General features: G+C 40.7%; 1 protein-coding gene across 12 annotated transcripts in view; it reads right to left on the bottom strand.

Annotated features, from left to right (window-relative positions):
- NCOA6 (nuclear receptor coactivator 6) overlaps window positions 1-23,528 on the bottom strand; it is a 38,446-nt gene extending 14,918 nt beyond the window's left edge. Inside the window, exons 1-13 of one of the 12 annotated variants that reach the window (XM_083446673.1) lie at window positions 22,488-23,056; window positions 18,561-18,769; window positions 15,772-15,915; window positions 14,349-14,458; window positions 13,209-13,339; window positions 11,902-12,038; window positions 10,160-10,440; window positions 9,671-9,826; window positions 8,537-8,659; window positions 7,051-7,179; window positions 5,834-6,649; window positions 4,100-4,246; window positions 1,994-3,113 (exon numbers count right to left, since the gene is read on the bottom strand). In XM_083446673.1, the coding sequence (XP_083302799.1) occupies window positions 1,994-3,113; window positions 4,100-4,246; window positions 5,834-6,649; window positions 7,051-7,179; window positions 8,537-8,659; window positions 9,671-9,826; window positions 10,160-10,394 (2,726 nt within the window). In that variant the 5' untranslated portion in view covers window positions 10,395-10,440; window positions 11,902-12,038; window positions 13,209-13,339; ... (2 more) ...; window positions 18,561-18,769; window positions 22,488-23,056. Of the gene's footprint in view, window positions 1-1,993; window positions 3,114-4,099; window positions 4,247-5,833; window positions 6,650-7,050; window positions 7,180-8,536; window positions 8,660-9,670; window positions 9,827-10,159; window positions 10,441-11,901; window positions 12,039-13,208; window positions 13,340-14,348; window positions 14,459-15,771; window positions 16,756-18,560; window positions 20,143-22,487; window positions 23,057-23,251 lie in introns of those variants that run through there. The other 11 variants (XM_083446675.1, XM_083446678.1, XM_083446677.1 and 8 more) reach the window with 11 other exon arrangements.
- Window positions 23,529-26,261: the final 2,733 nt, after the last annotated feature.

The following is a 26,261-nucleotide window of genomic DNA, read 5'->3' as shown; positions in this document are numbered from 1 at the left end:
CTGTTTGCCCCACAGTTTGCACAGTAAGAACAATAATACTAGTGTATCTTACAAGTGCGCCAAGGTTTAGCAATACACAAAGCACTTCAAACACTGGAAGTTGCTGAGTGTTAGGGTGTTTTTGAAGGAGTCTGACGGTGACAGAAGTTTGTAAAAGCCACAGTCAACTTAAAAGTCAGACAGCAGACAACAGTGTTATGATCACATGAACGGCTGTATTCATTGCCTGTATTGCAACAGAGTAAGCTAGCCTACCCCAACCAAGTCCCTTTCGACTGTTTTGGCTTACAGACTATGCCGGCTTGGACTAATGGCAGCTGTAGTCCAAAACAGTTGTAGAGTACAAAGTTGGGAAAGGCTTGACTGTTTGACTATGGTCAAAATCTCAGAGGTCCATGTGGCCTTGTGGCCTTAAAAGATACATTTAAAGATTGATGCTGTGCATTTCTCTGCCACCCATGAAAAAGCCATGTGACCATCACCCATTTATAAAAACAGGCAACCTTGCTTTTCCCCCCAAGTCATAACAACAACAGAATTCAGAAAATAGTATCTTTTCTTATAATCGTGTCTTTTCCTATTAATGTGTTATAATGAAAAGCCATACACTGCAATCTATTATTATATTCTGAAAATCTAAATGTATGTTCTCAATTTTTAATGACTGATACTTTCTATCACAACATTTTTCATTACATGTAATAAGGTAGAAAAGTGAACTATGGAACTGTGGCCTACTAAAAACACTGCACGCAGGAAACCATGTGACCAGGGCATCCACAGATACAGACATAAACTTGATCCCCACTTTCTCCTGCTCCTTTTAGGAGGAAAAATGCTGTTGAAATTAGGAAATTTGTGAAAATCCTGACTCACAAATTCACTCCTTTGTGCAGAGGCAGGTAGCACAATCCTGAGACCCACTTAAATGCCCTATGGCCTACTGTAAGTAGAATATTTCTGGGACAGCTACCATACAATTCAACACATTGTATGGAATAAGCATTTTGTTGTAGGAATTACTCTAATACTGGAATACTGTCTCCACTGAACAAATCCACTCATGAACATGTTAGTGTTATGTAACCAATTGTGAAAATGAGGTTTTATTATTTGTGTTACAGTCTAGACACTTTGTTTTTATATAGTTCTACCTAATGTAGTAACAGGACAACAGTCATTTGTCCCATCAATGATACAGCAAGTGTCATCAAGTGGAAGGCAAGGCTCAAGGCCTCCTTCCCATTAGCAGTGTGGCTTTCATGTAGCCTGGTCTGGCAATTTTTTTCCAGGTCAAATAGACAAGGAAATAGTATACTATTTATCAATACAAGCATATTTTCTGGCCTGCAAAAATGGTGTGAAACACCATGGTAAGTGACGGGGAAAGGAGAGCTGGTATGTGCACTTAAGGAAAGAGGAGTGGGAGCAAAGTTAAGAGAGAGTACTAGCTGGCTGTGATCCAATTGTGTCTGGGGCATTTTGGCAGCAATGTCCATAGGCACAGCCCCATACAAAAAACTCCTCTTCCTATAGCCAGCCCTGATTTCTCATCATTCTGTAGACTGCACTGAAAGCCTCAGCAGTGACAAGCACACTATGTAGTAGCATGTCTGAAAGTGCTCTTCAATCATTTATTGTGCCTATAATTCAACTAAAAACCTGTCACTGTGGTTTCTTTCTGGTGCTGCTTTTCTGAGTTACTTCTACATCAGCCCTATTTTTTTAAAAAGAGTTTTCACCTGAAGAGTGACAACACTTGTCTAACTTAACAACTAACACAAACACAGAATGAATTGTTGGTAAAGTTACTTCTTTAATTATCTTCTCTTTATTTCTGCATGGGATGGAGGTGTAAATTGCAAAACTGGCATTGCTTTGTGAATTAAAAGTATTTACTTAAAAGAACTGCTAGCAAATGCAAACCTTATGTTCAACTGAAATAGAAACAAACTTGGTTCAGTTGTGTAGGAAACAAAAATGTTAAACCTACTTAATTTGTTCTACTTGCTGATTATTTTTCTTCTTCCTTGGAGGTTTCTTCTTCTTGGGTTTATTGGCATTTTGATTGTTCGGTTTGCTGTTCACACCAAAATGTCCTGCAGATATATCACTTTGCAGCAAGTTTACCAACAAAGGGCTTGTTATTGTGACATCCTTGTTGACAGGAAAACCTGGGTTTTGTCCACAGGAAATCTGATTCCCATTTTGAGCTCCACTAAACGGAGTACTAAAGGGCATCCCATGCCCAGCAAAATGGCTCCCTGGTGTATTGTTGTTTCCCTGCATCCCTTGCAAGTGAGGAGGCACCATGTTTCCTTGTTGCATAGAAACATCAGGTAGCATTTGTGTCAAGTTCACATCACTGTTTGTAGTAGTGGTGGTATCACCCAGTTGCTGAGACATGTGAGGGTTAGTTCCTGTGGGTCTCAGAACTTGTCCTTGAATCCCCATAACCTGAGAAGGATTGCTGTTCACAGGGCCTTGCTGGGCCATCATCTGTCCTGTGAATTGCACCATGTTTCCCTGCATATTGGGGGTTGGTCCTCTCATTATTTGAGCTGGCCCCGTCATAACATTGGACTGGCTTTGAGCACCGAACGGCTGTTTATTTCCTTGCATCTGATTGGTCATCATCTGCTCCATCATTGAATTTTGCTGCAGCAACACCTGGCCTTGCGGTCCCATCATCTGATTATGTGCAGCCATCATCTGTTGGCCTTGCTGGGGAATCATCTGCTTGGGTGGTGTCATCCTTTGTTGTGATGGACCAAGATTTTGGTTCTGAGATGCTACCATCATCTGGCCCTGTGGCATGAGCTGAGCTCGAGAAAGTATCATCTGGTTTTGAGGATTTAGAGATCCCTGAGGCTGAATGTTCACCATCTGTCCTTGGGAGGACACTATTTGTTGGTGCATCCCCATTAGCTGAGATTGTGGTCCTTGTGGAGGCTGTCCCTGCATGTTGCCCATATTAACTTGTGGAACTCCACTGGTACCTGTCTGCTGGTTGCTCATATTTCCATGAAGACCCATTAAGTTGGTCTGCATCATATTTGATGGGCCATGTTGAACTTGCATCTGATTCTGAGGAGGACCATTTCCTTGACCACCTTAAAAATTTTAATAGTTCAGGTTAGACAATTATAAACTGAATTGGTATAAGAGCATGTAAATTAATAAACTAGTCCAGAAAAATTTCTCTGTGTTTAACATTTACAATACTGTACTATCAAAATTCCAATATTTGAAACATGGTCTGAAAGTATTTGTGAATGTTGGAAATCCTAAGAATTATTCTCTAACAGCATTTCTGCCAATCATACATGATCAGAACATGCAAAAGAAAGAGGTAACAGATCAGTGGTGGACTAGAACAGGGGGGCAAAGCAAATAGAAGTTAACAGCATAATATATTATTCAGCAGAGTCATATTTAGAAGCTTTTACTGAAAGGCAAATAGGGTTTTATAATGTTTCCAGGGCATTGTCTATGAACAAAATATTTTTTACAAAAGGGTGAAAGGCTCTAATTGGTCTTCCCAGTGTTTCTCTCTCTAAACCCAAGGCCTCTATTGCACCTACTTTACCTAAGACAGCTGTTTACTGTCTTCACAACGGGCAAACAGAAGAAGGCAATTTTTCAAAATGGCACTAAATTCATTGAACTATCCTTTCAGATAAACTTAACTTTTGATGTTGACAGTTCTGTGTCATTTAACACAGCAGTCACGTTTCTACACATACAAAAATTACTACTATTGAAAATACAACATCATTTGCCAAGTAATGTGGATTGTCTCTAATGATGGCTTTGGTAAGGTAAGGCACCAGATTTTCACCAATCCCTCCTATGTTCCCCACTACCATGCTCAAAAAAATTCCCTTGAAGGTTAGGGGCCACTCAAGATTGGATATGGCATAAAGTGCTATAATTAGTATGGGGGATTGGCAAAAACTGAGTGTGTCATCTTGTACTAGGGGAAGCAGTTCAGCTACTCCTAAACCACCGCTGGATACAACACTGTATTGTCATTTGGAGTGAGCTTCCATAAATGAGAAAAGCAGACCAATAATCTATTAAAATTCAGCTACCAGACCTGTGTGCTGCACACTCTGACTTGTTTGCAATTGGGGTGTTCCACTATTTGCAGGTGTCCCTGGTGCTGTAGAAGGCACCTGACTTTGCATGAAGTTCTGATTTGCCTGTCCTGCAGGAAAGCCAGGTGGGAGACGCTTGGGCATTCCTGGACAGAAAAATAACTTTGTTTGTTAATTGCATTGTATATTAACATTGATTAATATATTCTTATCATGATACAGTTAAGAGGATAATAAAACAGGAAAAATGGGGGGGGGGGGCTATGTTCCACTCTCCATCCCCAGTAGCCTTAATAAGTGAGCAGCAGCCAGAAGAAATGGAGTGGGGTGGTCTTGTCTTTTGACTCTATGTATGCAAAGGTTTTTTTGGATAAGGGTGTTAATAGTTACTACTATTACAGTGGAACCTCGACTTGCGGACATAATCCGTCCCGGAGGCACATCCGCAACTCGAAGCGTTTGTATCCAGAAGCGTGCGATTTAGCGCTTCTGCGCATGCGTGAGTGGCAAAACTTGGAAGTAACCATTCCGGTACTTCCGGGTTGCCACGGGATGCAACTTGAAAAGACGTAACCTGAAGTGGACGCAACATGAGGTATGACTGTATTAGCTTTAGAGATTCTATGGAATATTATTTAGTCTGTTAGTAAACTTTGTGCTAATTTAATTTAATTTGATAAATTTTAATAAATTAACTGTTGAAACGCAATAGGAATATTGTAATTTTAGTTATATATTGTAATTATCGTATTCGGACTGATTTTCGGCAAACCACTCTAAGCACAAATCTGTGAAAATTGTGATGTATAAAGAAACTGTCTATGGACTCAATGACTATGTCAAGTCATGAGAGGCTTGTTTGCCCAACCTAGGAAAAAAAAAGATTAGAAATGCTAATAATGTTTTTCACTATCAGAGAAAGAATAACCATGTTTGAACAATCATATCACTGCTTAACAACAAGCTTTTTAACTACACGTGCACTCTAAGGCATGAGCAAGAAAATAAACCAGGAAGACTTCAACAGACTATTTTTCCATTTTGTCCAAATTGGGAAATTATGGTTAACAACTTTAGAACAAGCTAGGATATAGTGTCAAAATTAAGCCCAGGGCTAAATATCCTGGCTTGTTCATTTGAAACAGAAAACTAGTTAATAAAAAAAATTCCTGGTTTGTTTGTTCTCAGTATGAAGGGAGGAGTAAAGCGGCTGCATACACAGCCAAAACGCTACATCTCAGCTTATTAACCCAGAAATGATAATCAAACTCTTCTACTGAGTAACTGTTTATTACTAATTATTAACTGAGGATACATGAGCAATAGATTTACATTACAGGGAAAGTTCCCATTTATAAAATTATTTCAGCAACTGTACAATTGGCTTAATAATGTTGCGGTATCTCCTCCCTTGGAAGATTTCAAGCAAAGCATGGCCTGTTAGAAAAGCAATAGAGATTTACAGTATTTTGTCTCAAAGCACTGGTTTGGGCAAGGTGATATTTCTTCCAATTCTTATGCTTTTATAGTAATAGCAAGGCAATATACGAAACATATAAACATGTGCAACCTGTCCAGGAAAAACAATGACAAACATTATTCAGCAGTTCAATTCTTTAATATATCAACAGGAAATTCATGTGGTGTTGCATATTAATTCAGTGTTCATAGGTAACTTATTAATTTGCTATAAAGTCTAGGAACAAATGTTTTGCAATAAAATGATTACTTACCTCCTAGCCCGGGATGTAAGCCCTGTGGACCCTGGTTTTGCTGTTGCATTACCATGAAGTTTGGAGGTACATTTCCCTGCTGTACCATAGGATTACGGCTAGGCGAATTAATAGGCTGTTGGAACCCCTGGGGGAGAGTATTATTCTGGGGAGGCCTTGGTCCCATCTGCTGCTGTGCTTGGTTAACTGTTGGGGAAGATGCAGGAGATCCTTGCTGAAAAGAGGAGGGAGAGGAGGCAGGAGATTTGTTGGTCAGGTGGGGTTGTTGTAGTGGTGTAGGGACCCGTGAAGGCCCTCCCTGAAGATTCTTCATCTGAGGAGCAGTAAATTGGCCAGAGTTGTTCATCTGAGGAAAGTTTGTGTGTGCCTGAGAAGCTTGTTGGCTTCCAAAAGGGTACGGGGGTGGAGGATGGGAGGGTGTTTGTACCGTTGCCAAAGATGGTCTGACTTGGAGTTGCTGCTGCATTTGTCCAGGCAAAGGGCCCTTTTTCCAGCCCTGGTTAACTGTCAATGTGCCCATTGTGCCTTGCGACGGAGGAGGCTGAACTATTCCAGAAGGCACCTGGTTCCAACCAGGAGAAACTGGAACCTGAGTTGGGGTTGTGAACGAAGGACGAATACCCTGTTGTGGTTGCTGGTGCTGTTGAGGAGGGCGTGGCTGCAATTGTTGCTGTGGTTGCATCTGTTGAAAGTTGGCTGGGTTTATTTGCCTATTAACAGAAACTGGCTGTACTGAATGGAGCTGAGGCACTACAGATCCAGATGGATGATTTTGCTGTTGGATAGCTAGCCCTGACAAAAGTGGATCCACTGAATCTATAAAAAGAAATGGAGAAGAAAAAGAAATATCATCTGTAGTTAGTCTAGTAATATTCAGAGAAACAAGCATTCTCTTTCTGTCCCTCACAAGCAAGCGCACACACACACGTGCGCGCACACACAGCTCAGGATATTTCTCAATAATTTTTTACCAGACTTCACATATTTTTGTGAAAATTGTTTTGCGAGAGTTGGGGACTAGGCAACAACAACATGAAATCCGCAATAATATTTGAATATTTTAAAAGTGCAGCTCATTCCATGCAAAGAACTAGTTAAGAGCTTGGGTAAATACTTTAGAATGCATTTCCAGATTAATAAGCAGAAGCCAGGGGAAATAAAACACAAATTCACATTTCTCCAGATATATTTATCAAAGTAAGATCTAAGCTGATTACCTGACTGAGAAGTTGGACAAGGTGTTCTAGGTTGCAACTCTGTGTTAGCTGCACTCGTCATCATAGATGATGATACATTCCCACTTTGCTGCATCATCACTGTTGCAGGATTGTTTATTCTTATTAACCCTAGAAACATAACCATATTTTTCATTGTGCAAAGATGCACATTGTCAAATTGCAAAGTACAGCATTGCACAGAATGAGAAAAGCTTCAAATCCTGCACTGAAATTTTGAAGTTGTTTTTGTGTGGTATATTTATTTATTTGATTTTTGGAAATATATACAAGAAAGCAGAAATTCTAACAAAACTGTTGTCTCTGTGGCAAAAGCCACTCCAATGTGGATCGATAAAGGAGAATGAATTGCTAAAGGAAACCATATTGTAGATATCTAGTGTGTTGTAGGGGCCAGAGGCTTGGAACAGAAGCTGGGAGACCAGTGTTCAAATCCCTATGCTGCCATTTCGCTTGATAGGTAACTTTGGGCCAATCACTTTCTCAAAGGGTTGTTGTGCGGGAACAATGTATGCCACACTGGAACTCCTTGGAAGGGCGCGATACAAATGTAATGATAAAAAAAAAAATATGAATGCTAGATCATACAAATAGGAACACATTACAAATAAGAGTATCAAATGCATATGTTAAGATATGTATGGCCTTCATTGTTCTCTAAAAAGGGAGCATGGCCAACCTTGTTCCAGAACACCAATAAGCAATTTAAGAACCAAACCAAAAACAGCAACAAATCCACGGGTACTGACCCTTTGTCTTCTTCCATTTCTCTTCATGGCTTGTTAAGTTAGTATCATAAAAAAATTATCCCAAGAAGTGTTTCTTTGTCTATATTATCTGCTTTGTCTTCCTGATTCTACTTTTAATTTTTCCATAGAATTTTACATATTATTTAGCTTTCTTTTTGTGTTTTTCATTATCACTATTATCAGCAGCAAAACAAAACCAATTTATTTACTTTTTTAACTGAGTCCAATGGGTGAAATCTGACATTGTGCAAACAGTCTTCTCAAGCAATGGGACATTCTCTTTCCCTATTTAAAAACAGTCCAGCGCTGTCCGGAGACACTTCCGGGTCACGTGGCCAGCATGACATCGCTGCTCTGGCGAGCCAGAGCCGCACACGGAAACGCCGTTTACCTTCCCGCTAGTAAGCGGTCCCTATTTATCTACTTGCACCCAAGAGTGCTTTTGAACTGCTAGGTTGGCAGGCGCTGGGACCGAACAACGGGAGCGCACCCCGCCGCAGGGATTCGAACCGCCAACCTTTCGATTGGCAAGCCCTAGGCGCTGAGGCTTTTACCCACAGCGCCACCCTATAGCGCAGTCTATAAATGTTCCCCAAAAAACCCCAAACATGCCACAAACATGAAAAATCAAGAAGTGAAAAGTCTTTGGAGTTGTATGAAAGAACAGTTGCATATTTCACAAAGTAACTTATCACTAACTTTTAAAAAGCTGAACTTGCCTTGGTTTCCTGGTATGGGAAAGCCTGTCTCCATTCGTACTGAGTTGTTTTGTCCAATAGGCCCATTAATCCTCACATCTTGGCCTCGGTTTTGAGCCAATGACAAATTGATGGCACCTTCACCTGAAAGCAATCATTAACATTCAAGTCAGAGCATAAATACTGCTTCAATATGGCAGGGAAAAAACTACAAAGTAGCATTTAAAAAGGGCTGTTGAAAAGTGACATATTGGATTCAGATCAACAACATGCATTTAAAACAAACAAATAAGAGTGAATAGAGCTTGCACACTTCTTGGCTTATTTAAAAAGTCACTTGAAAGCTTAATATTGAGAGTTCATCTGCCACCCTCGGCTCCTTTGGGAAGAAGTGTTGGATAAAAATTTAATAAATTAAAAACAAACAAATAAGGTTGTTTATTCTAGTTGCTCCAATCCAGCAATTTTTTGTGGGTGTAGATGCTATGATATGTATGTTGAGTTTTCCTATTCATTTTAAATGGAGAAAACAATCCACGCATGTATTTCTTCTGTGCAAGGATTTTCTTTCCTTGCAGCCAAGAATAAGACAGCTAGAAAGCAGAAATATTCTTATATTACCAAAGCAAAGCAGCTGTTATTCAAGTACAGCTTCATCTTATCATTCTTATCAATGAAGCAATGGGAAAATATGCAAAATGTAAGCAATAATAATTTGGATCTGCCAGCAGACTGGCATTTTCAAGCGCATGTGAAAATGAGCAGCAGTATGTAAAAAGTCATAGGCTGCCATCATTTAATACCATTTATCAGACGAATTCTGGTTCTTATATAGCAGGTTTTACCCACTCTCTCTAGCAACCACAGATGACATGGAGAAGGGGCACGGAAGCTGGCTATTTGATGGCCAGAGTTCACGAGGCATGTGCTGCTAAAGGAAACAGCTGCGAGAAGGGTACACACATGAAGGGTACACATACAAAAGTGTAACATGTAGTCTATCCCTGAGGCAGAATATCAGGATGCCAGTGAGGAATACTATTATTTAGTACTCAAAAAGCTAATGGAAATATTTATTTTTCAATATTTATTTTTCAACTGTTTCTTAAGTATACTATACAGTTCAGGAACAACTGCAAAAGTATTTTCAGCTACCTTCAATTTGAACTGAGAGGATTCCCAAGTCTCTAAGTTGTTGGTTGTTGTTCTGAGCCAGCAATCGTAGTCGCTCAGCTGCTTCACGAGGAATATTGAAAGTAACACGTACACTGTTCCAGGGTTCCACCTTCTTCAGTTTTAACTTTTCAGATTCTTGTTAAAAGGAGAAAAAAGAAGACAAACTTGTTGAACTACTACAGAGAATGTACATGGTTACTCAAGTACAATAACTGATATCAATATGTAATAGTAACTCTGAGCTACTTCACACAAGACATTTCAACCAGCAATTCAAATGTACACTGTACGCTTCAGGAAGAAGAGTGGGATATATATTCTTTCGCTAAAAATAACTAGTAAAAAGTCTGCAATATTCTAGAGCAATTTAACTTTAAATAAATGAATTGCAATTTTACATGTCTAAATCTAATATTTAAAAGTTAATTAAGAAATATTTCACTAAAAAAATACAAAAGAGTGAAATACCCAGGTGTAAAAGGCCAGGAACATTGTTCAAAATGATGTCCAATTTCTGTTTGAAGTCATCATCATCAAGATTGCCTTTAAAAGCTACAAAGATTGTGGAATCTTCACAAGGGCTCTCATGTTTAATGTCATCTTCCTCCAGTCCAGAGTCAAGATCCACATCCAGGTCTTCCATGGTTGAAGAATACGATGAAGTGTGGTTATCTTTTAATTTAGGCATATCACCCCAAACCATGACTATGTAATTTGCTGAAGGAAGCTAATCAGGTATTAAGACAAACCTATAAAAGAAAATACATTTAAAATATATTATTTATATATTTAAAATATATTGTTTATAAATACATGCACAATTTTACATCTATACAAGCACAGCTTATTGTTAATACTATTTCTATTTTGTTCTTACCTTGTTTAGATCTCAAAATGTATTATGTTCATAAGCTGCTTACATGCAAACTGAGGCTGAAATGAACCCCCCACCCCCTAAAATAAGAATAATCAAAATCACCACCTTAAAACTCTCCCAAAGGAGTCTGTGAGAGAGTCCCAATGACTTTCTCAAAACCCATTTCATTACTCTGCCCCCCCAAGGAAAGGAAATTATTTAGCATTTTTTAATGGTGGTGGGAAAGCATACTGTGGGGGGAAGTGGCACAGGATTTGTCTTCTTATGAAACCACAAGGGTTCTTTTAGCAAAGTCACTCCCCATTTTTCTTTTAGAAAATAATTATGGAATGCATGATAAAGTGATCTATTTATCCAGTTAAGAGTGTAGTTTTGGTCTAGTACCTGGAAGACCAGGGTTCAATCAGCACTCAGTCATAAAGTTCACTGGGTGATCTTGGGCCACTCACTGCCTCTCAGCCCACCCTACGTCACAGGGCTGTTGTGGGGATTAAAAGAGGAAGGAGAGAATCATGTATGCTACCTTGAGCTCCTTGGAGATTAAGGTAAAATGAAAATGCAATAACTAACAAATGAACTAAATATATATATAAATAAATGAAGTGTATTTGGCATTTATATACTGCTTGATTGTAAAAACAAAAACAAACAACTCCTCTGAGTGGTTTACAAAAATATGAAGTAAAACATTAAAAAATATCCATTAAAAACAGTTACAACTGAGTATATAAAATCTTTCAACGGTTTAATTAAAATCAAACTTGCTTAAAAAAAGAAAGATAAAATACACATAACTTCTACATGTAAGGATAGGCTTGTCTAAACAGAAATGTTTTAAATAGGCACCAAAAAGAGTACAGCAAAGGTGCTTGCCTAATGTCAATAGGCAGGGAGTTCTACAGCTCTGACACAGCTTTAGCCAGTAGTCACTGGCACATCGTCTGGCGCTCCTATAGCTGCTGTGAATCACTGCTCCCCAGCAATGGAGCTGCCAAATGAAACCTCTACCTTCACCACAATAAAAACTACTATACAGCTATACAATACTGAGCAACTACAGTACAATTATTATACAATAATACAACTATTAGGGAAAGCAGTGACATGAACATCTACTGGATGGTACCCATGACATAGCTGACATACATACCAAAGCTTTTCTACTTTCTTCAGACGCTGTGCATTTACTAATATAGTACTAAAGGAACAGGTTTTCCTCCCCAGAAAAGGCACCTATCTAGAAAGGCCTTAGCAGATATAAAGTAAATCCAAAAAAACTAATGTTTTCATTTATCATGTATTAATATATATTGCTAATAAAAAAATAGCTTACCTGGAGATCCTGTATCAGAAGCTGCATGACAATTTAAGCTGACCCAGAAAAATTGAGCCATAGGGGCATTCAGGTTGCTGGTCTGCTTTTGCAGACAGTGGGAGTCCAGTCCTCTGAAAACTTCAGCTGTGACAAATCTGCAGATGTATCCAGTTAAAATTAATTAAGGGGTGGGGTTTTTTTTTGCTCTGAACCAAATCAAGCATGGACATCATTATATTAGTCCCTAAGTGTTTCACCAAAAGTCAACATAATCCTTCAAATATTTTTTATCAACGATAAAAAGTAAAACCATCTTTTTTAAAAAAGGATATCCATTCATTGATTTAGTTGGATACATCCCTATATCTGATAGGTAGAGTGTAAAATGCGAGGAGTGATTTTTTAAAAGTTCTTCATTTACACAGGAAAGTCTCCATTAAATTTGCGTATATGGTAGAGGCATTTTTCCGTTTAGCAATTAACCATAGGGCTAACATACTTACATCTGTATTGCTTAATGTTAACTTAGTTATTAAGAAACATAGTAACAAATAATTTTAGAATGTTAAAAAATCAAATAAATAAATGTTTGTTTGTTTGTTTGATCTACGCTGAGGAAGTCAGCATGTCATGTTTTATTTCCCTAATCCAGGGAGAGTTTGCAGAGGCAGAAGTTTACAGAAGGGGTTCTAGAAATCTATTAAATAAACAAATAAATAAATAAAGCTAACCAAAATCATTTTCTGATAATAAAGTAGTCTCTCCACCCATACCAAGATAAGACTTGGCAAATTATATATGAAATTGATATACAAGTATTTATGCAGCATAGGAATTTTAAATATCTGAGGCCACTCCCACATACTTAACACACAACATTACGGTTGAGTTTTTCCTCCTTTATGCTGATGACTTTAAAGCTCACTTAGAACATGAGCCTATGCATGACTATTCACAAGTTAGTTCCACTGAGTTCAGCAGGGCATATATGCTTAATTGTTTCTTTATTAAATATTATAATTATTTTATAAGGTTTTATCCTATACAAACATACATGGCAGTAGGTTACACTTAGCTAAATGAGACTTATTTGCAAATTAATATGATTGGATATCTACATATCTATTAAATTCTGAACATTTGACAATCTGCAACTGGCATTTGATAATTTCTGAAATACTGAAACCATTTCATTAGTGAATAATTTTATTTGTACATAGGTTATCTGCATTATTCTCAGCTATATCTGCATAGCAAAAGCTCACACTACAGACATCAATGGCTTGCTAACATTCTAATACTTGTTTTTCTAAGAGGTTGGATACCTGTTAGTCATAACTCCACAATTATCTTAAGTTGAATGACGATCACGTTATCCACAAAATCATACAACATGGTGCTGATCTGGATTAGATTCTGGGTGAGGTCCTGTTGCCCTTCCTAGATAACAATAAACCTAAAATAATTTTTTCAAGAAGAGGGGAAGAATAATTAACTCTCCACAAGCCTCTATTTCTTAAAAAAAGAAAAGAAAATACATTAGCAAACTATATCTCCTTTCAGCTGTTTGTTGTATGCTATCACACTCTAGCTACTGGTAAACAAACAAGAGAATTGTGGAAAGCATTGAATTTAGACCTGTGAAACTTTGATTTGAATCCATGGGGGTGGATTCATGCCTGTTTGCACAATGGGGCTTTCCCCCTCTCCTCTCTGTCACATGCCCCCCAAGCTTGGCTAGAGCCGGTGAGCCCCCAGAACAGTGCACAGGGGAGAAGAGGGGGGATTGTTCCATCTGGCAATGCTTGCACAGACAAGATGTTTGCAAAACCTAGGGTTCACATATCTGGAATATTGCAATGTCCGTGCGGAAATTGGCAGAGTTGTTTTTTTCCGATTTTCCTCAGAAATAGCTCAACAACTTTGCCCTCCCAAAAAAGCTCAACAACCTTTTTGAATCCCACCCTATGTTCATGTGCTATCTACTCATGAAACTCCAATATATATAATTTGTTTAAAGAAAGTAAAACCATTTTAGTTTTAGAGTAGAGGAACAAGATTTCCCTATCCATAATTTCCACACTACAAATTCTCTTCTAGTGGCTTTCCCTATAGTTTCTAAAAAGTACTTGCCTAAAACACACCTGTCAGTTTGGCATATAGCTATAGGAATTTTCAAACAAACCCTCTCACATGTTCAAGAAGTAACAAAGGCATGACTGTAAGCTTTACCACAACTAATATGCTCACTAGCCATACCAACCAGCAGACCCTAGACTTTCTCCATACTAAAGAGAATGTCTCTGAATTTGTGATGGGGTACTTCAACACCTCTTATAATAAAATTTCCAACTCCAACAGCTAGACCAACAGGGTCACCAAAACTATGGAACATAAAGTAAGGCATAAAGAAAAGTACATATGATTAGCAATACATGAAACCAAAAGAAACCCTTTTTACTTACCAAGATGAACTTTCAGAGGCTCTTCATTATATGTTGTTTAAAATGGCATTCATTAATCTCAACCTAACAAGCATTTTAGATGATCGTGTCAGCACACTTTGAGTTTAACCCTAAGAAGAAAAACACACACATGTATAATGTTGCTTATGAAAGTAACTTGCACAGTCAGACTACTTGATCAATCCAACCCTCAGACAGGCAGCAGCTCTCCAAGTCCTGCTATCTGAGATGAAAGAGGCCGAATCTGGAATATTACGCATGCAATGCATCCTATGTATTGCTGAGCTATGGCATCTATCCTTTACAAGCTATTTGTCCAGAAACTGAATAAAATGTCCCAATTACACGTGAAGTGTAATCTAATATGTTTGCCCTTTTTTGGATCCATATAAGGCCAGACGAACACACAAGCAGCTTGACATAATTTTATATAAGGTCATTAGTGCCATAAGCATATCAGACTATAATACTTCTGCCAACTACAAAAATAAAATAAAAGGGGTGCCCAAGTTTTCCCATAGGTGTACAGTTCAATCTAAATGGTCCACAACAGATGTCTAACTACCCCTTATCCAAGAAACATTATTCTCCTCCTCTATTCTCCTCCTATTTATTATCAGGAAAGCCCAGTTCAGCTTACCAACTTTCCTTTATTAGAAAGGCCTGACAAACATATAGAACTTCTTGCATTCTGTGCCTTTGTATTAAAGTGGTGGTGTGGTCAGACTGGCATTGTGCCCAGCTCAAAGCCACTACAGATGGACTTGGGCCACTGTCAGAACCATTGGGTCTGGTCCTATGAGATCCTAAGCTGAAATACATAGCACCTCATAGGTTCAGGCAACCTCCACCATTTATTTTGATAATGTCAATCTGCTAAGGGGGTCCAATATGATTTCATTTCAAAAGAACTCCAAGCTAACATAAACAGTCTCTCTCTCTCTCTCTCTCTCTCTCTCTCTCTCACACACACACACACACACAAAACCTATTAGGGTACTTTGGACCTCTGTGACAGAGAATGACCTCTAACCATTCTGTCTCTTTATTAATTCCCAACTATGCCCTAAGACTCTTTCTTCCATGATAGTAAAACAATCCAATATGTCCCATACATGTTAAGTTGGCAACTACAAACAGGAAACAAACAGAGCAGCTTTCTCCTACTATCACTCCCTAACTCTAACGGGCATTCAGAGACAGTATATATCTGGTCCTCCAGATATTGCTGAACTTCAACTCCCATCAGCCTCAGAAAACATGGCCAATTACCAGGGGTGGTGTGACTTTCATTCAGCAACGTATGGAGAGTCAAATGTTCCCGGCACCTGGCATGTAGCCATCAAGACATAAGGAACACAAATGATGTAACTCTAAGCAACATGCATAGAATTTCTAGACAGACTCCCTTCCAAATGCTTACCAGATCTAGATCTGCTTAGCTTCCACAAAACTGCTACAACCTGTGCCTTCACACCATGGGCTGGGACCAACATAGAATGCTTTCATGCTTATAGTTAACTAGAACTGGCAGATCCTTAAAAACCTGTCTATATAGCTGTGTTACCTGCCAAAACAGGTAGATGTAGGTTGAGAATACTGTCTTGAGGTTCAGCTAAAATTGGCAATACAGTAATGTTATAACTGCATCTGATTTATTTATTTTTACTTTTCTGCTTTGTAAATATGAAACATTGTTTCATTAGACTGAGAAAACAGTAATGGGCATTGAAACTGTAACACTATTCTTGTCAGTGTTAGAAACTCAGATATACAGTCACAGGAAAAGAAAGCACACCCTCTTTGAATTCTGTGGTTTTACATATCAAGACATAATAATAATAACTATTCCTTACCAAATCTTAAAATTGGGCAAATTCAACCTCAAATGAACAACAGCACATGACATCACCCTCATAACTCAAAAATGGGAGGAGATAAAAAAATAAAATGTTGGATTTAAACTTAGTTTTGATTGTTCAATAAGTGCACAAAAGTTTAAGAAAATTGGATGACATGAAGTAAAAAAAATCATTAAAAATTTGATCACTTGATATGGAATGACCCAGTAATATAACTGAGGCACCCAGCACTGTTAGTCAGGACTGCTTGATCACACTTCTCCAGTGGTGCAACAGTAAAACTGCTAGCAAATTTTCAAAGCTCAGCAAGGTTAAGGATGATTTCAAATTGGATGTCAGATGGCGTGTACTAAATGACTCTCAGAGTCCCATCCAACTCTCTAATTCTATGATTCTATGTGTCTATGTATGGGGGTTGCATTTTAAATAATTAAAAAGGTTTAAAGTAATTTTTAATTAATTAAACTAATAGCCAAAATCTAATGCATGTTGACTTTAACATGTGAATCCCTGCTAAGTCTGAAAATAGTTGTTTTGCCCAATTTTTTGGAGTACATTAATGTATGTACATTAATGTATGTACATTAATGAAGGGACACAGGTGGCGCTGTGGGTTAAACCACAGAGCCTAGGACTTGCTGATCAGAAGGTCGGCGGTTCAAATCCCTGTGACGGGGTGAGCTCCCGTTGCTCTGTCTCAGCTCCTGCCCACCTAGCAGTTCGAAAGCACGTCAAAGTGCAAGTCGATAAATAGGTACCGCTCTGGTGGGAAGGTAAACGGCGTTTCCGTGTGCTGCTCTGGTTCGCCAGAAGCGGCTTAGTCATGCTGGCCACATGACCTGGAAGCTGTACACCGGCTCCCTTGGCCAATAAAGCGAGATGAGCGCCGCAACCTCAGAGTCTGTCACGACTGGACCTAATGGTCAGGGGTCCCTTTACCCTTTACCTTTAATGTATCTTAAGTGTTGATATTCAGTGATGTTTGTCTCAAGTTTTGACATGCACAATGTTTGTCTACCATTGTTGATACTTGCTAAATCTTAGACATCCATTGTAACACATGTCACAGTGCCAGACAAGTACATTAAACTTCAGGCTAATTTACTTAACTAGATGCTCATTTTAAGGATACAACAAATAAAAATATTCAGGATTTGTTCAGGAGGAGACTTTAAAAGTATCCAGGTCAAAAACCATTTACAGTGCTGGATTAAACCCTGTGGAGGCCCCTAGGCACTCAAAATCGGGGGGAGGTGGGCTCACACGTTATCTCCAATACGTTTTTGTAATTTTCTCTCAAGATCAAATCAATTTTATTTTGATCCATTGTCATGGGGCCCCTAAAAGGAAAGGCCCATAATCTGGTGCCTACTCTGCCCATTTGGTAATCCTGCACTGACCACGTAGGGCACAGGTAGACAACCTACATCATAGGAGAAATTTGACCAGACACATAGAAAGTAAGAAAAGGAAAGAAAGAAAACTGATAACAGGTAAGTGTGCAGAACATGAGAATGTGGGGGTTGGGAACTGAACAGCCTTAGCTCTAAGGACCAGAACCTGGTGTAGCAAAAGACAAGAAGTCAGTGCATGTCACATTTGTTTTTAGAGACCACAAAGCAAGTCTGCAGCAATAGTAGCAAGATGGAACTGCTGTAATATAAGATGTGGGTGAACAAATGTTTGGTCGAAGATGCAAAAAGTGAAAGGGACAGATCCTTTAGCTATGCAAAGCAGCAACCAGGATTTGCCAAAGACTGCAAAAGGTTAGAGAAAATAAAAAAGACGATAAGTAATCCCACTATGTGTCTAAAATTTCTTTGTTCTAGGATAACAGTAGGGAATTATTGCAATCTGCTTCAGACAGGTTTTTCTACACAAATTAGTACTGTACACAAAAATCCAAGCACTCAACGGGTAGACTGAAACATGCTACACCAACTTTTTCTAAACATGCAAGTGTGGCCAATTACAGCTACACTATATGTATGGAGATGTGGAATCACCCCCAAATGAGCAGTATGAACATTAATGCTTTCCCTATAGGAAAACTTTAATATCTGAAGTGGCCCTACCAGCACCACTTTAGATGTTGTATTAAAGAATGCAAACTAGATCTGTGAGTGACCTATACAGGTGGCACATATTTTACAAGCAAGTTCTCCTTCAGACTCAAGAGAGAAGAACAGAAGGTAGAAAGTTGGTTGCAAAAAGTGATTTGGAATTTCCAACAGACCACAGAGACAACATAAGGAGCGGCATCAATCACTTTTAAAGCCATCTTTTCGCCAGTTGGCTTTTTGTTCTCCTATTAGTATTATTGTTAGTTTATTCCTTGACTAAATTTTACCTTGTTTTGGTATACGGTTTTGTCATACTGTAAACTGCCTCAGGTGAGACCACCACAAAGGTGGGCTATACATTGAAGAAGGTCTTTTCTTTGATATATAAAGTCCTAAATGGTATTGATCCAACATACATGAAAGATCAACTTGTCCCAAACAGACCAAACTAAGAGGTGTTTTCACTGTGGGAGGCCTTGTTAGCATTTCTGTTGCCCTAGAAGACTCAAGGCATGGCAGCACATGGAAGAGACCTCTTTCTAGTGGCCTCCAAGGTCTGGAACTCCCTCTCCCAATGTGTGCCTGGCACCTATTTTGCACACATTTCAGCACCATGCCAAGGAGCACCTTTTTACCTGAACTTTTGGGGATGGCTGAATCTGTTTTCTCTTTTGTAACTGATACTCTACTTTTTTTTTACTGTGAATTGGTGTTTTATGCTTTTTTGTTTAGATCTTATCATATTTTTTGTTGTAGCCCAGTCCACAATGGGACACATTGTGAAGAATATGTAACATATATGGACAAATTACACAGTGTAATACATAATATTTGCAAAAAGATGTGTGCATCTGCCAAGCCAAAACAAGGATCCTAGCAGTTTTACTCTTTCTCAGTTCAGCTGCTTGCATAATATGTCATAAGAGTCTCACCTTTTGAACTTTAAAAAACCTCTCCTATACAGCAGCAGAGATACAGAATAGCAACAAGGGCATTTAAAATAAATTTATTTAGTATATTTGTATACCACCCTTTAGGCAAACATCTCCCATGATGGTTTACAACAAAATGTTTACAATATAGAAGAGTTACACCCATCATAACAGAACCAGAAAGAAGTCAGGAGTTGGATTAATTCATAGAAATGAAAAAACATTCTGTTGCAAAAATTTAAAACTTAAAATATTAGGGGATGTATGAGTGGTGGAATATTTCACAACAAATAAATGGAAAACAGAGACCAGGCTGAGGGAGAAGCACCAACAAAAAGTACTCTGATGCCCAGTTAATTGGTGTACTATGAAAAAAGCACAATTAACAGTACAACACCACTACTCAGAAGTAAATCCCATGAAATTCAGTAAGTCTTATACCATGTGTGTATAGATTGCAGCCCAATACTTTTTTCAATTAGATTATGAAAAACAAAAACTTGCTCAGTAAGAAGATAACTGCTAGATAAAGTACCATATTTTATGTAGAAGACCAAAGGCTGCAATTCACAGTGATTTGTTATTCCAAAATATTTTGCTGTGTAATAAGTTACAATTCTTTTGTTTAAGAGCTAAGGCTACAACTCAGAAAGATAATTGTGTTGGTACATTCTTTTAGCATTTGTAGCCACACAGTTGCATTTCTCCAAGTTCCTACCCACTCACAATTATTTACCAGTGAACGGTAATTTTCAACAATCTCCAGTTTATAGATTCAACATATTTAAATACTGTATTAAATATTACGCTCTACATTACATACCTGTTACATTTTATCCAATACCGTTTAACAGAAATTTGTATTTCCCATTCACTGTTTGACTACAGTTGATGTTATTTTAACTTTGTACACTGCTATGAAATTTTATGTGAACAGTAGCATAAAAAGGTAAAGGTACCCCTGCCCGTACGAGCCAGTTGTGTCCGACTCTAGGGTTGTGCGCCCATCTCACTTAAGAGGCAAGGGGCCAGCGCTGTCCAGAGACACTTCCGGGTCATGTGGCCAGCGTGACGAAGCTGCTCTGGCGAGCCAGCACCAGCGCAGCACACGGAAACACCGTTTACCTTCCCGCTTTTAAAGCAGTACCTATTTATCTACTTGCACTTAGGGGTGCTTTCGAACTGCTAGGTGGGCAGGAGCTGGGACTGAAAGACGGGAGCTCACCCCGCCGCGGGGATTCGAACCGCTGACCATGCGATCGGCAAGTCTTAGGCACTGAGGTTTTACCCACAGCGCCACCCGCGTCCCAATGAACAGTAGCATACACACACACACACACACACACACACACACATATATACTGAAGCATTCTAATACTAAAGTATCTTCCAACAAAGTAGATCCCTTGTCTGTAAATAATACTACTTTCCACATCATATTCAGTTCACTGGAAACTCCACTTAGACAGGTTCTTTCAGTTCCCGCTCAAACGCATATATTTTGCATCTTAACCCACAAAATACATCCAAGTACTTATGTGGGGGAATTGTTTTGTTTTGTTGTAACTATTTATTTGCGTTTTTATCTTGTATTTTTATCTTGTGAACTGCCCTGAGATCTTCAGATTAAGGGCGGTATATAAATATAATAAATAATAATAATAATGAGCCTCTGCATTAATTAGAGAGAATGAGGGACCCTTTCTACCCTCCATTTTCCTTTAAAAAAAGAGTGTCAATAAAACAATTGCTCATATTAAACCAGTATTTTGCTCAAGTTGTTATTAGGGGTTGTATTTGCACCTATAAGGTAATTTCTTTAGACAAAGAGAAGGCATATCAAATTTAAATGCAAACAAAGTCCAAAGCTAGAATTCTCTTTCCTATGTTAAATTTGGCAGCCATTTAAGTTACACTTTGCCACCTGCAAAACAACCCTCAAGAGTTAAGACTACAGGAACAAGGGCTGAACAAGCAGAATAATTAGCCAAACTTTAAACCACCAAAGAATCTCAAACCCCCAACAGTCCCAAGCAATTTGCAGAAGTTACCACTATTAACAGGTTACATCATTTGTTATTTCAGTGACATTTCCAGCCAGTAGTGATATGACTGAATTTTCTTGCATTTTAAATGGTAATGTGAGCGCCCTATGACCAAAACAAATGCTTACAATATGTATCGCTGATATATTTTGATCATTTGTTTTCAAACAAATATATAAACCCAAAGGAGTAAAATGTGCAATTCAAAATATTCTATAAAGAAGGAACCAATACGCTTTAAAAACAAAAGTGCTGATGTTCTTAGGGTTCTGGGCAGGTGCGTAGCGTGGGGGGTGCAGGAGGGCCCGGCCACACCGGGCGCAACATCTGGGGGGGGCGCGCTCAAACTCGCAGCTCTCTGCCCCTACCTGGCTCACTCACTCTCTCTCACTGCAGTGCTGGCTGTGCGAATCCGATCCGAGCCGCCGGGTCGCCGCCCACTGTGGAGGGGAGGGTGCCAGGCGTGCGGTGCGGTGCGGTGCGGTGCGGAGAGAGAGCGAGGGACTATCTGGGGGAGGGACAGTGCAGCGGGGGGGGGGGCGCAAATTACTTGCCTTGCCCCGGGTGCTGACAACCCACGCTACGCCACTGGTTCTGGGTCCCTTAACTTAGGCCACAGGGTCACCCTCGGACAATGTTCTTTCCTGGGGTTATTCTAGGATAACTTTGCTGTGTGAACAGCCTCTAAGACCAAGTCGTTAAGTGCTACCAATTCCCACACTTAACAGTATACGACTTACTCTCCAGTTTTTAAGATTTCAAAAGGTTTCTTGGGATAAGGACCCCTTACTTGGAACATCAGGTAAGAGCCATCATCAAACAGGATACTAAAACTTCCATGGATACATCACATGTTATTTCATATCCAACCTATCATATACGCAGAGCTTATGTGACACCAGCAGGACCATTTGAGATTAGTAATTTTTGTCTACATATCATGTCAAAAAAGTATTGTGGTTCTAATGAGATTTGTTAACCCCAAAGGGCAGCCCACCTACACACAATGAGCCCATCCATATCAACTTTTTCCATTATCCCGATCAATCCAAGTTATAAACCAGCAGCACAACTCTTTGTCTATCTGATAATTCTGAAATAGACGTGTGTGAATAATTTAGTGAAAAAGTCAGGCTACAGATAAATTATTCAGCCTGGGCTCCTCAGGGCTTTAAGAGAAGCATAAAGCCCGACTACACATACCACTCCGGGCATCTTGAAAAGAGACGAATCGCACCTCAAAGAGCCTGGCACATTTGACAAGCGATTTAAAAACAAAGCAGTTGCTGGAAATGTAGTTTGGAGGCCCAGTCCTTCTGGACTCAGGGGAGAACCCCTGCTGCCAACTCCACGTGTGCACTACCAATGACCAAGGGAAACCAAACGAAGCAGGAGTTTTGTACCAAAAAACCAGGACTGCCTAAGAGATTGGGCGCTGCGAGGCAAAGGGGCGGCCATTGTGTTTTGTCCTGGAGGTCTCCCCACCTTGTATCTAAACCTGGGCCATTCTCTCGTAGTTAAAGGGCATCTAGTAAGCCGGGGTGGGTGGGTTGCGGGTTGAGAGACCAGGCCCGAGTACGAGGACAACCCCCCCCCCAACACACACACTTTCCTCCTCCCAAGTCCGGGCTCAGCCAATACGCTGCTTTTCCTGAAGCACATCCTCCCCCTGTTCCCAAAGACCTGGCACCGTCCGTCACTCGCCCTCGGTAGTGCCAGGCCTCCCCGGTCGCCACGCACGGCCCTTGGGAGCCCCCCCCCCGCCCCGCTTTCGTCCCGGGCGACCCTGACCAGGCCCATCCCTCTCAACGGCTGTCACCAGAGCCCCTCCCACAGCCGGGCCCTGCTCTCCCCTCGCGCCTGCTGGGGCTGCCGGGCAACTGCTCCTCCGCTCGGCCCTCACGCCCCCCCCATATGCAACCCCCCCCCCGGCCGGGAACCCACCCGCTCGGCCCCGCCTCGCACGCACACACCACACGGAATCCGGTCGCGCGCGTTCACCTGGTGGCGCTGCTGCTCCCGCTTAACGCGCCCGCTCCCGGCCCCCGAAAGAAAGCAGCGGCTTCGGGCAACAACGCCGCCACGCTCCTTCCGCCGCCGCCGGTTGCCCTGGCGGGAAAGGAGAAGCGGGCGGGGTGGTGGGGGGCGGAGGCTGAGGGTGGGGAGAGGTCAGCGCGAGCCCGAACCTCCAGGACACCGACCCTCGAGCCCGGCCGCGGCTCCGCCTCCTCCTCTCCTCCTCAGGGAGGCCACGTGACGGCCCGGCTGCGCGCGCGTCGCCTTGGACCGGGAACGCGCCTCCGGTTTGGGCGGCGGCGGCGGGAGCGCGCTGTTCTATTTTTTCCCCCTCCCGCCTTCTCCTTTCCCTCACGGAGGGAGATGGGGGGGGGGGGGTTGGCGCGCGCGGCAGTGGTATCTTCTCTCGAGCAGCTCGGTTAAGTTTACAAATCTCGGCGGCTCGGAAAAACAGCTCAGAAATGGACTTGTTTCTCCTCTCGCGCGCTCTTAAAGCCAACTTCCTTGCTTGCCGCCTCAGAGAGCTAGGAAGCCTCCGTGTAAAAAACGAGGTTCCTCAAAAAAGAAAGATGCTGAGGAGAGCTTTATCCATCTCCGCTTGCCTCAGTTATGCTACAGTCCTGATTCTCTTCAGGGGATCCATGGCTCAGTCCCCTCGGAGCTGTTGTCTTCCAGGATCCCCCACCCTTGGTTCATCCAATCTAACCCATATTAATCCTAGAGGGAAATTTTGTCACAGGCTATTAAACCGCTTTCTCTGTCTGGCAGTGGTCCAATACATACTTAACATGTGTTGCTGTTGTGTATGCAGCACCATCATGCATACCCTCCAATATTTCTCCCATGACAATAGGGATGTCTTATTCCATTATTATTATTATTATTATTATTATTATTATGGTTGGTTTCCAATATATATAGAAAACATAATAAAACATTTAACATTAAAAAACTTCCCTATACAGGGCTGCCTTCAGATGTTTTCTAAAGGTATGATTACCTACTTATCTCCTTGGCTTGGGGCTCGAGTCCATACTTTCCAACATTTCTCCAATGAAAATAGGGACGTTCTAAGGAAAAGCAGGACATTCCAGGATCAGAAACCAGGATGGCTTCTGTAAATCTGGGACCGTCCCTGGAAAACAGGGACACTTAGAGGGTCTGCATCATGGGCTCCATGCATTGTTTATGGGCATCAAGCATTATAGAGTAACAACAATTTTGCCCTGTCATAAGGCATTTGCTGTTTATATAGTTGCTTGAAATAGAGGAGGCAACAGAAAAAGTAGAGGAAGTGGGTGCAAACGGGGAGAATGTGTGCAATCAGTACTTGGGTGTAAGCCCTGTTGAACTCTGCGGAAATCACACCAGGAAACATGCACAAGGTGAGACAGGCTCCTTTTTTCTTATCCTTCCATAAAATCCCCATCTCAGCAGCCTTTTCCATTCTCATAATCATAGCATAAGGAAACATGAGCCTCTATACAACATTTCCTGTATAAGCCATCATTTGCTTCCTTCCAACCGGCCGCTATTGGAACCAGTATCCTGGACTACACCGACCTTGGCTGATCCAGTCATGAGCCAGTGTGGTGTAGTGGTTAAAGTATTGGACTAGGACCTGGTCTCTGCTCAGGCACGAAACGCGCTGGGTGACTTCAGTCCAGTCTTTCAGCCTAACCTACCTCACAGGGTTGTTGTGAGGATAAAATGTAATTCTTGGGTTACTATAATATGTAATATGGGCTACTGTAATAGAGGGTCAGAGCCAAAAGGTACCCACTCCCAGTATCTAGTTCCCAGTGTAGATAATCTACCAGGGGAACTGAAGCCATTTCCAGTTCCAGCCAAGTTGTGGATTTTAAATCAAATGTGAGCCACCTAGTCTACGGCCATACTACCTTGAACATGCCCGATCTCATCTGCACTGTGAGCCACCTAGTAGATTTTTCAGATCAAAAAACAGGCTATGAATATACAAAATAAATATTTATACAATGGTTCAGACCTTGACATGCATAGGCCTCAACCTGCTTGTTTCTATGCTACATAATATCCTTGGGTGGGTGGTGATTTGGAAAACTCTGAAATAAAAAAGGGAATCAGTCTTGATATTGACTCTGCTCTTGGTGGTGATAAGCAGGCCTCATTACCTCACATGCTAAAGTGGTGACTGCAACCCAAGTGATTTACTAGTATTAGCCTTGCTCCTGTTCTTATATGCCAAATGACTGGGACTGGAGTGGCAAAGCTGCAAAACTTGATGACAGAATCAGAACTACAGTATCTTGAATGGTGCAGTTCAAGACCTGCCCTCATGTTCAGCACCTACAGCATAGAAATAAGGTACAGGGGTACCTCGGGTTAAGTACTTAATTCGTTCTGGAGGTCTGTTCTTAATCTGAAACTGTTCTTAACCTGAAGCACCACTTTAGCTAATGGGGCCTCCTGCTGCCGCTGTGCCGCCGCTGCACGATTTCTGTTCTCATCCTGAAGCAAAATTCTTAACCCGAGGTAATATTTATGGGTTAGCGGAGTCTGTACCCTGAAGCATATGTAACCTGAAGCATATGTAACCCGAGGTACCACTGTATTTGGAATGTATTCTGTTGTATCCCATTACAGAGATGACCTGCTTTCAATCTTTTCAGACCCAGAATGCGCTTTCAACCCAAACATGCATTTGGGGACCTATCTCTTAATCGTTTACCATATATTTGCATGGTGGTAGTGCTCCTGTTGTGACCCACTTTGGATCAGGCCATGACCCACTAGTGGGTCCTGACCCACTGGCTGATCACCAATTTCCTAGATCTACAAGCACAAGGATTCCAGCTTGTGCAATGGATCTTACTCTTACTCTCCTTTCCCCACATGCCCCACACACCCTCCCCCAATCAAGTCCAAATGGTTGAGGGAACCCTTAGAACATATTTAGTCTTTAAAATTATCACACACACGTAACGCCAATGAATTATAGTAGCTTAATCATGTG

Source organism: Podarcis tiliguerta (assembly GCF_965153285.1).
Source record: "Podarcis tiliguerta genome assembly, chromosome: 6".
NCBI lineage: Eukaryota > Metazoa > Chordata > Lepidosauria > Squamata > Lacertidae > Podarcis > Podarcis tiliguerta.
This window is presented reverse-complemented; position numbering and strand designations above follow the sequence as displayed.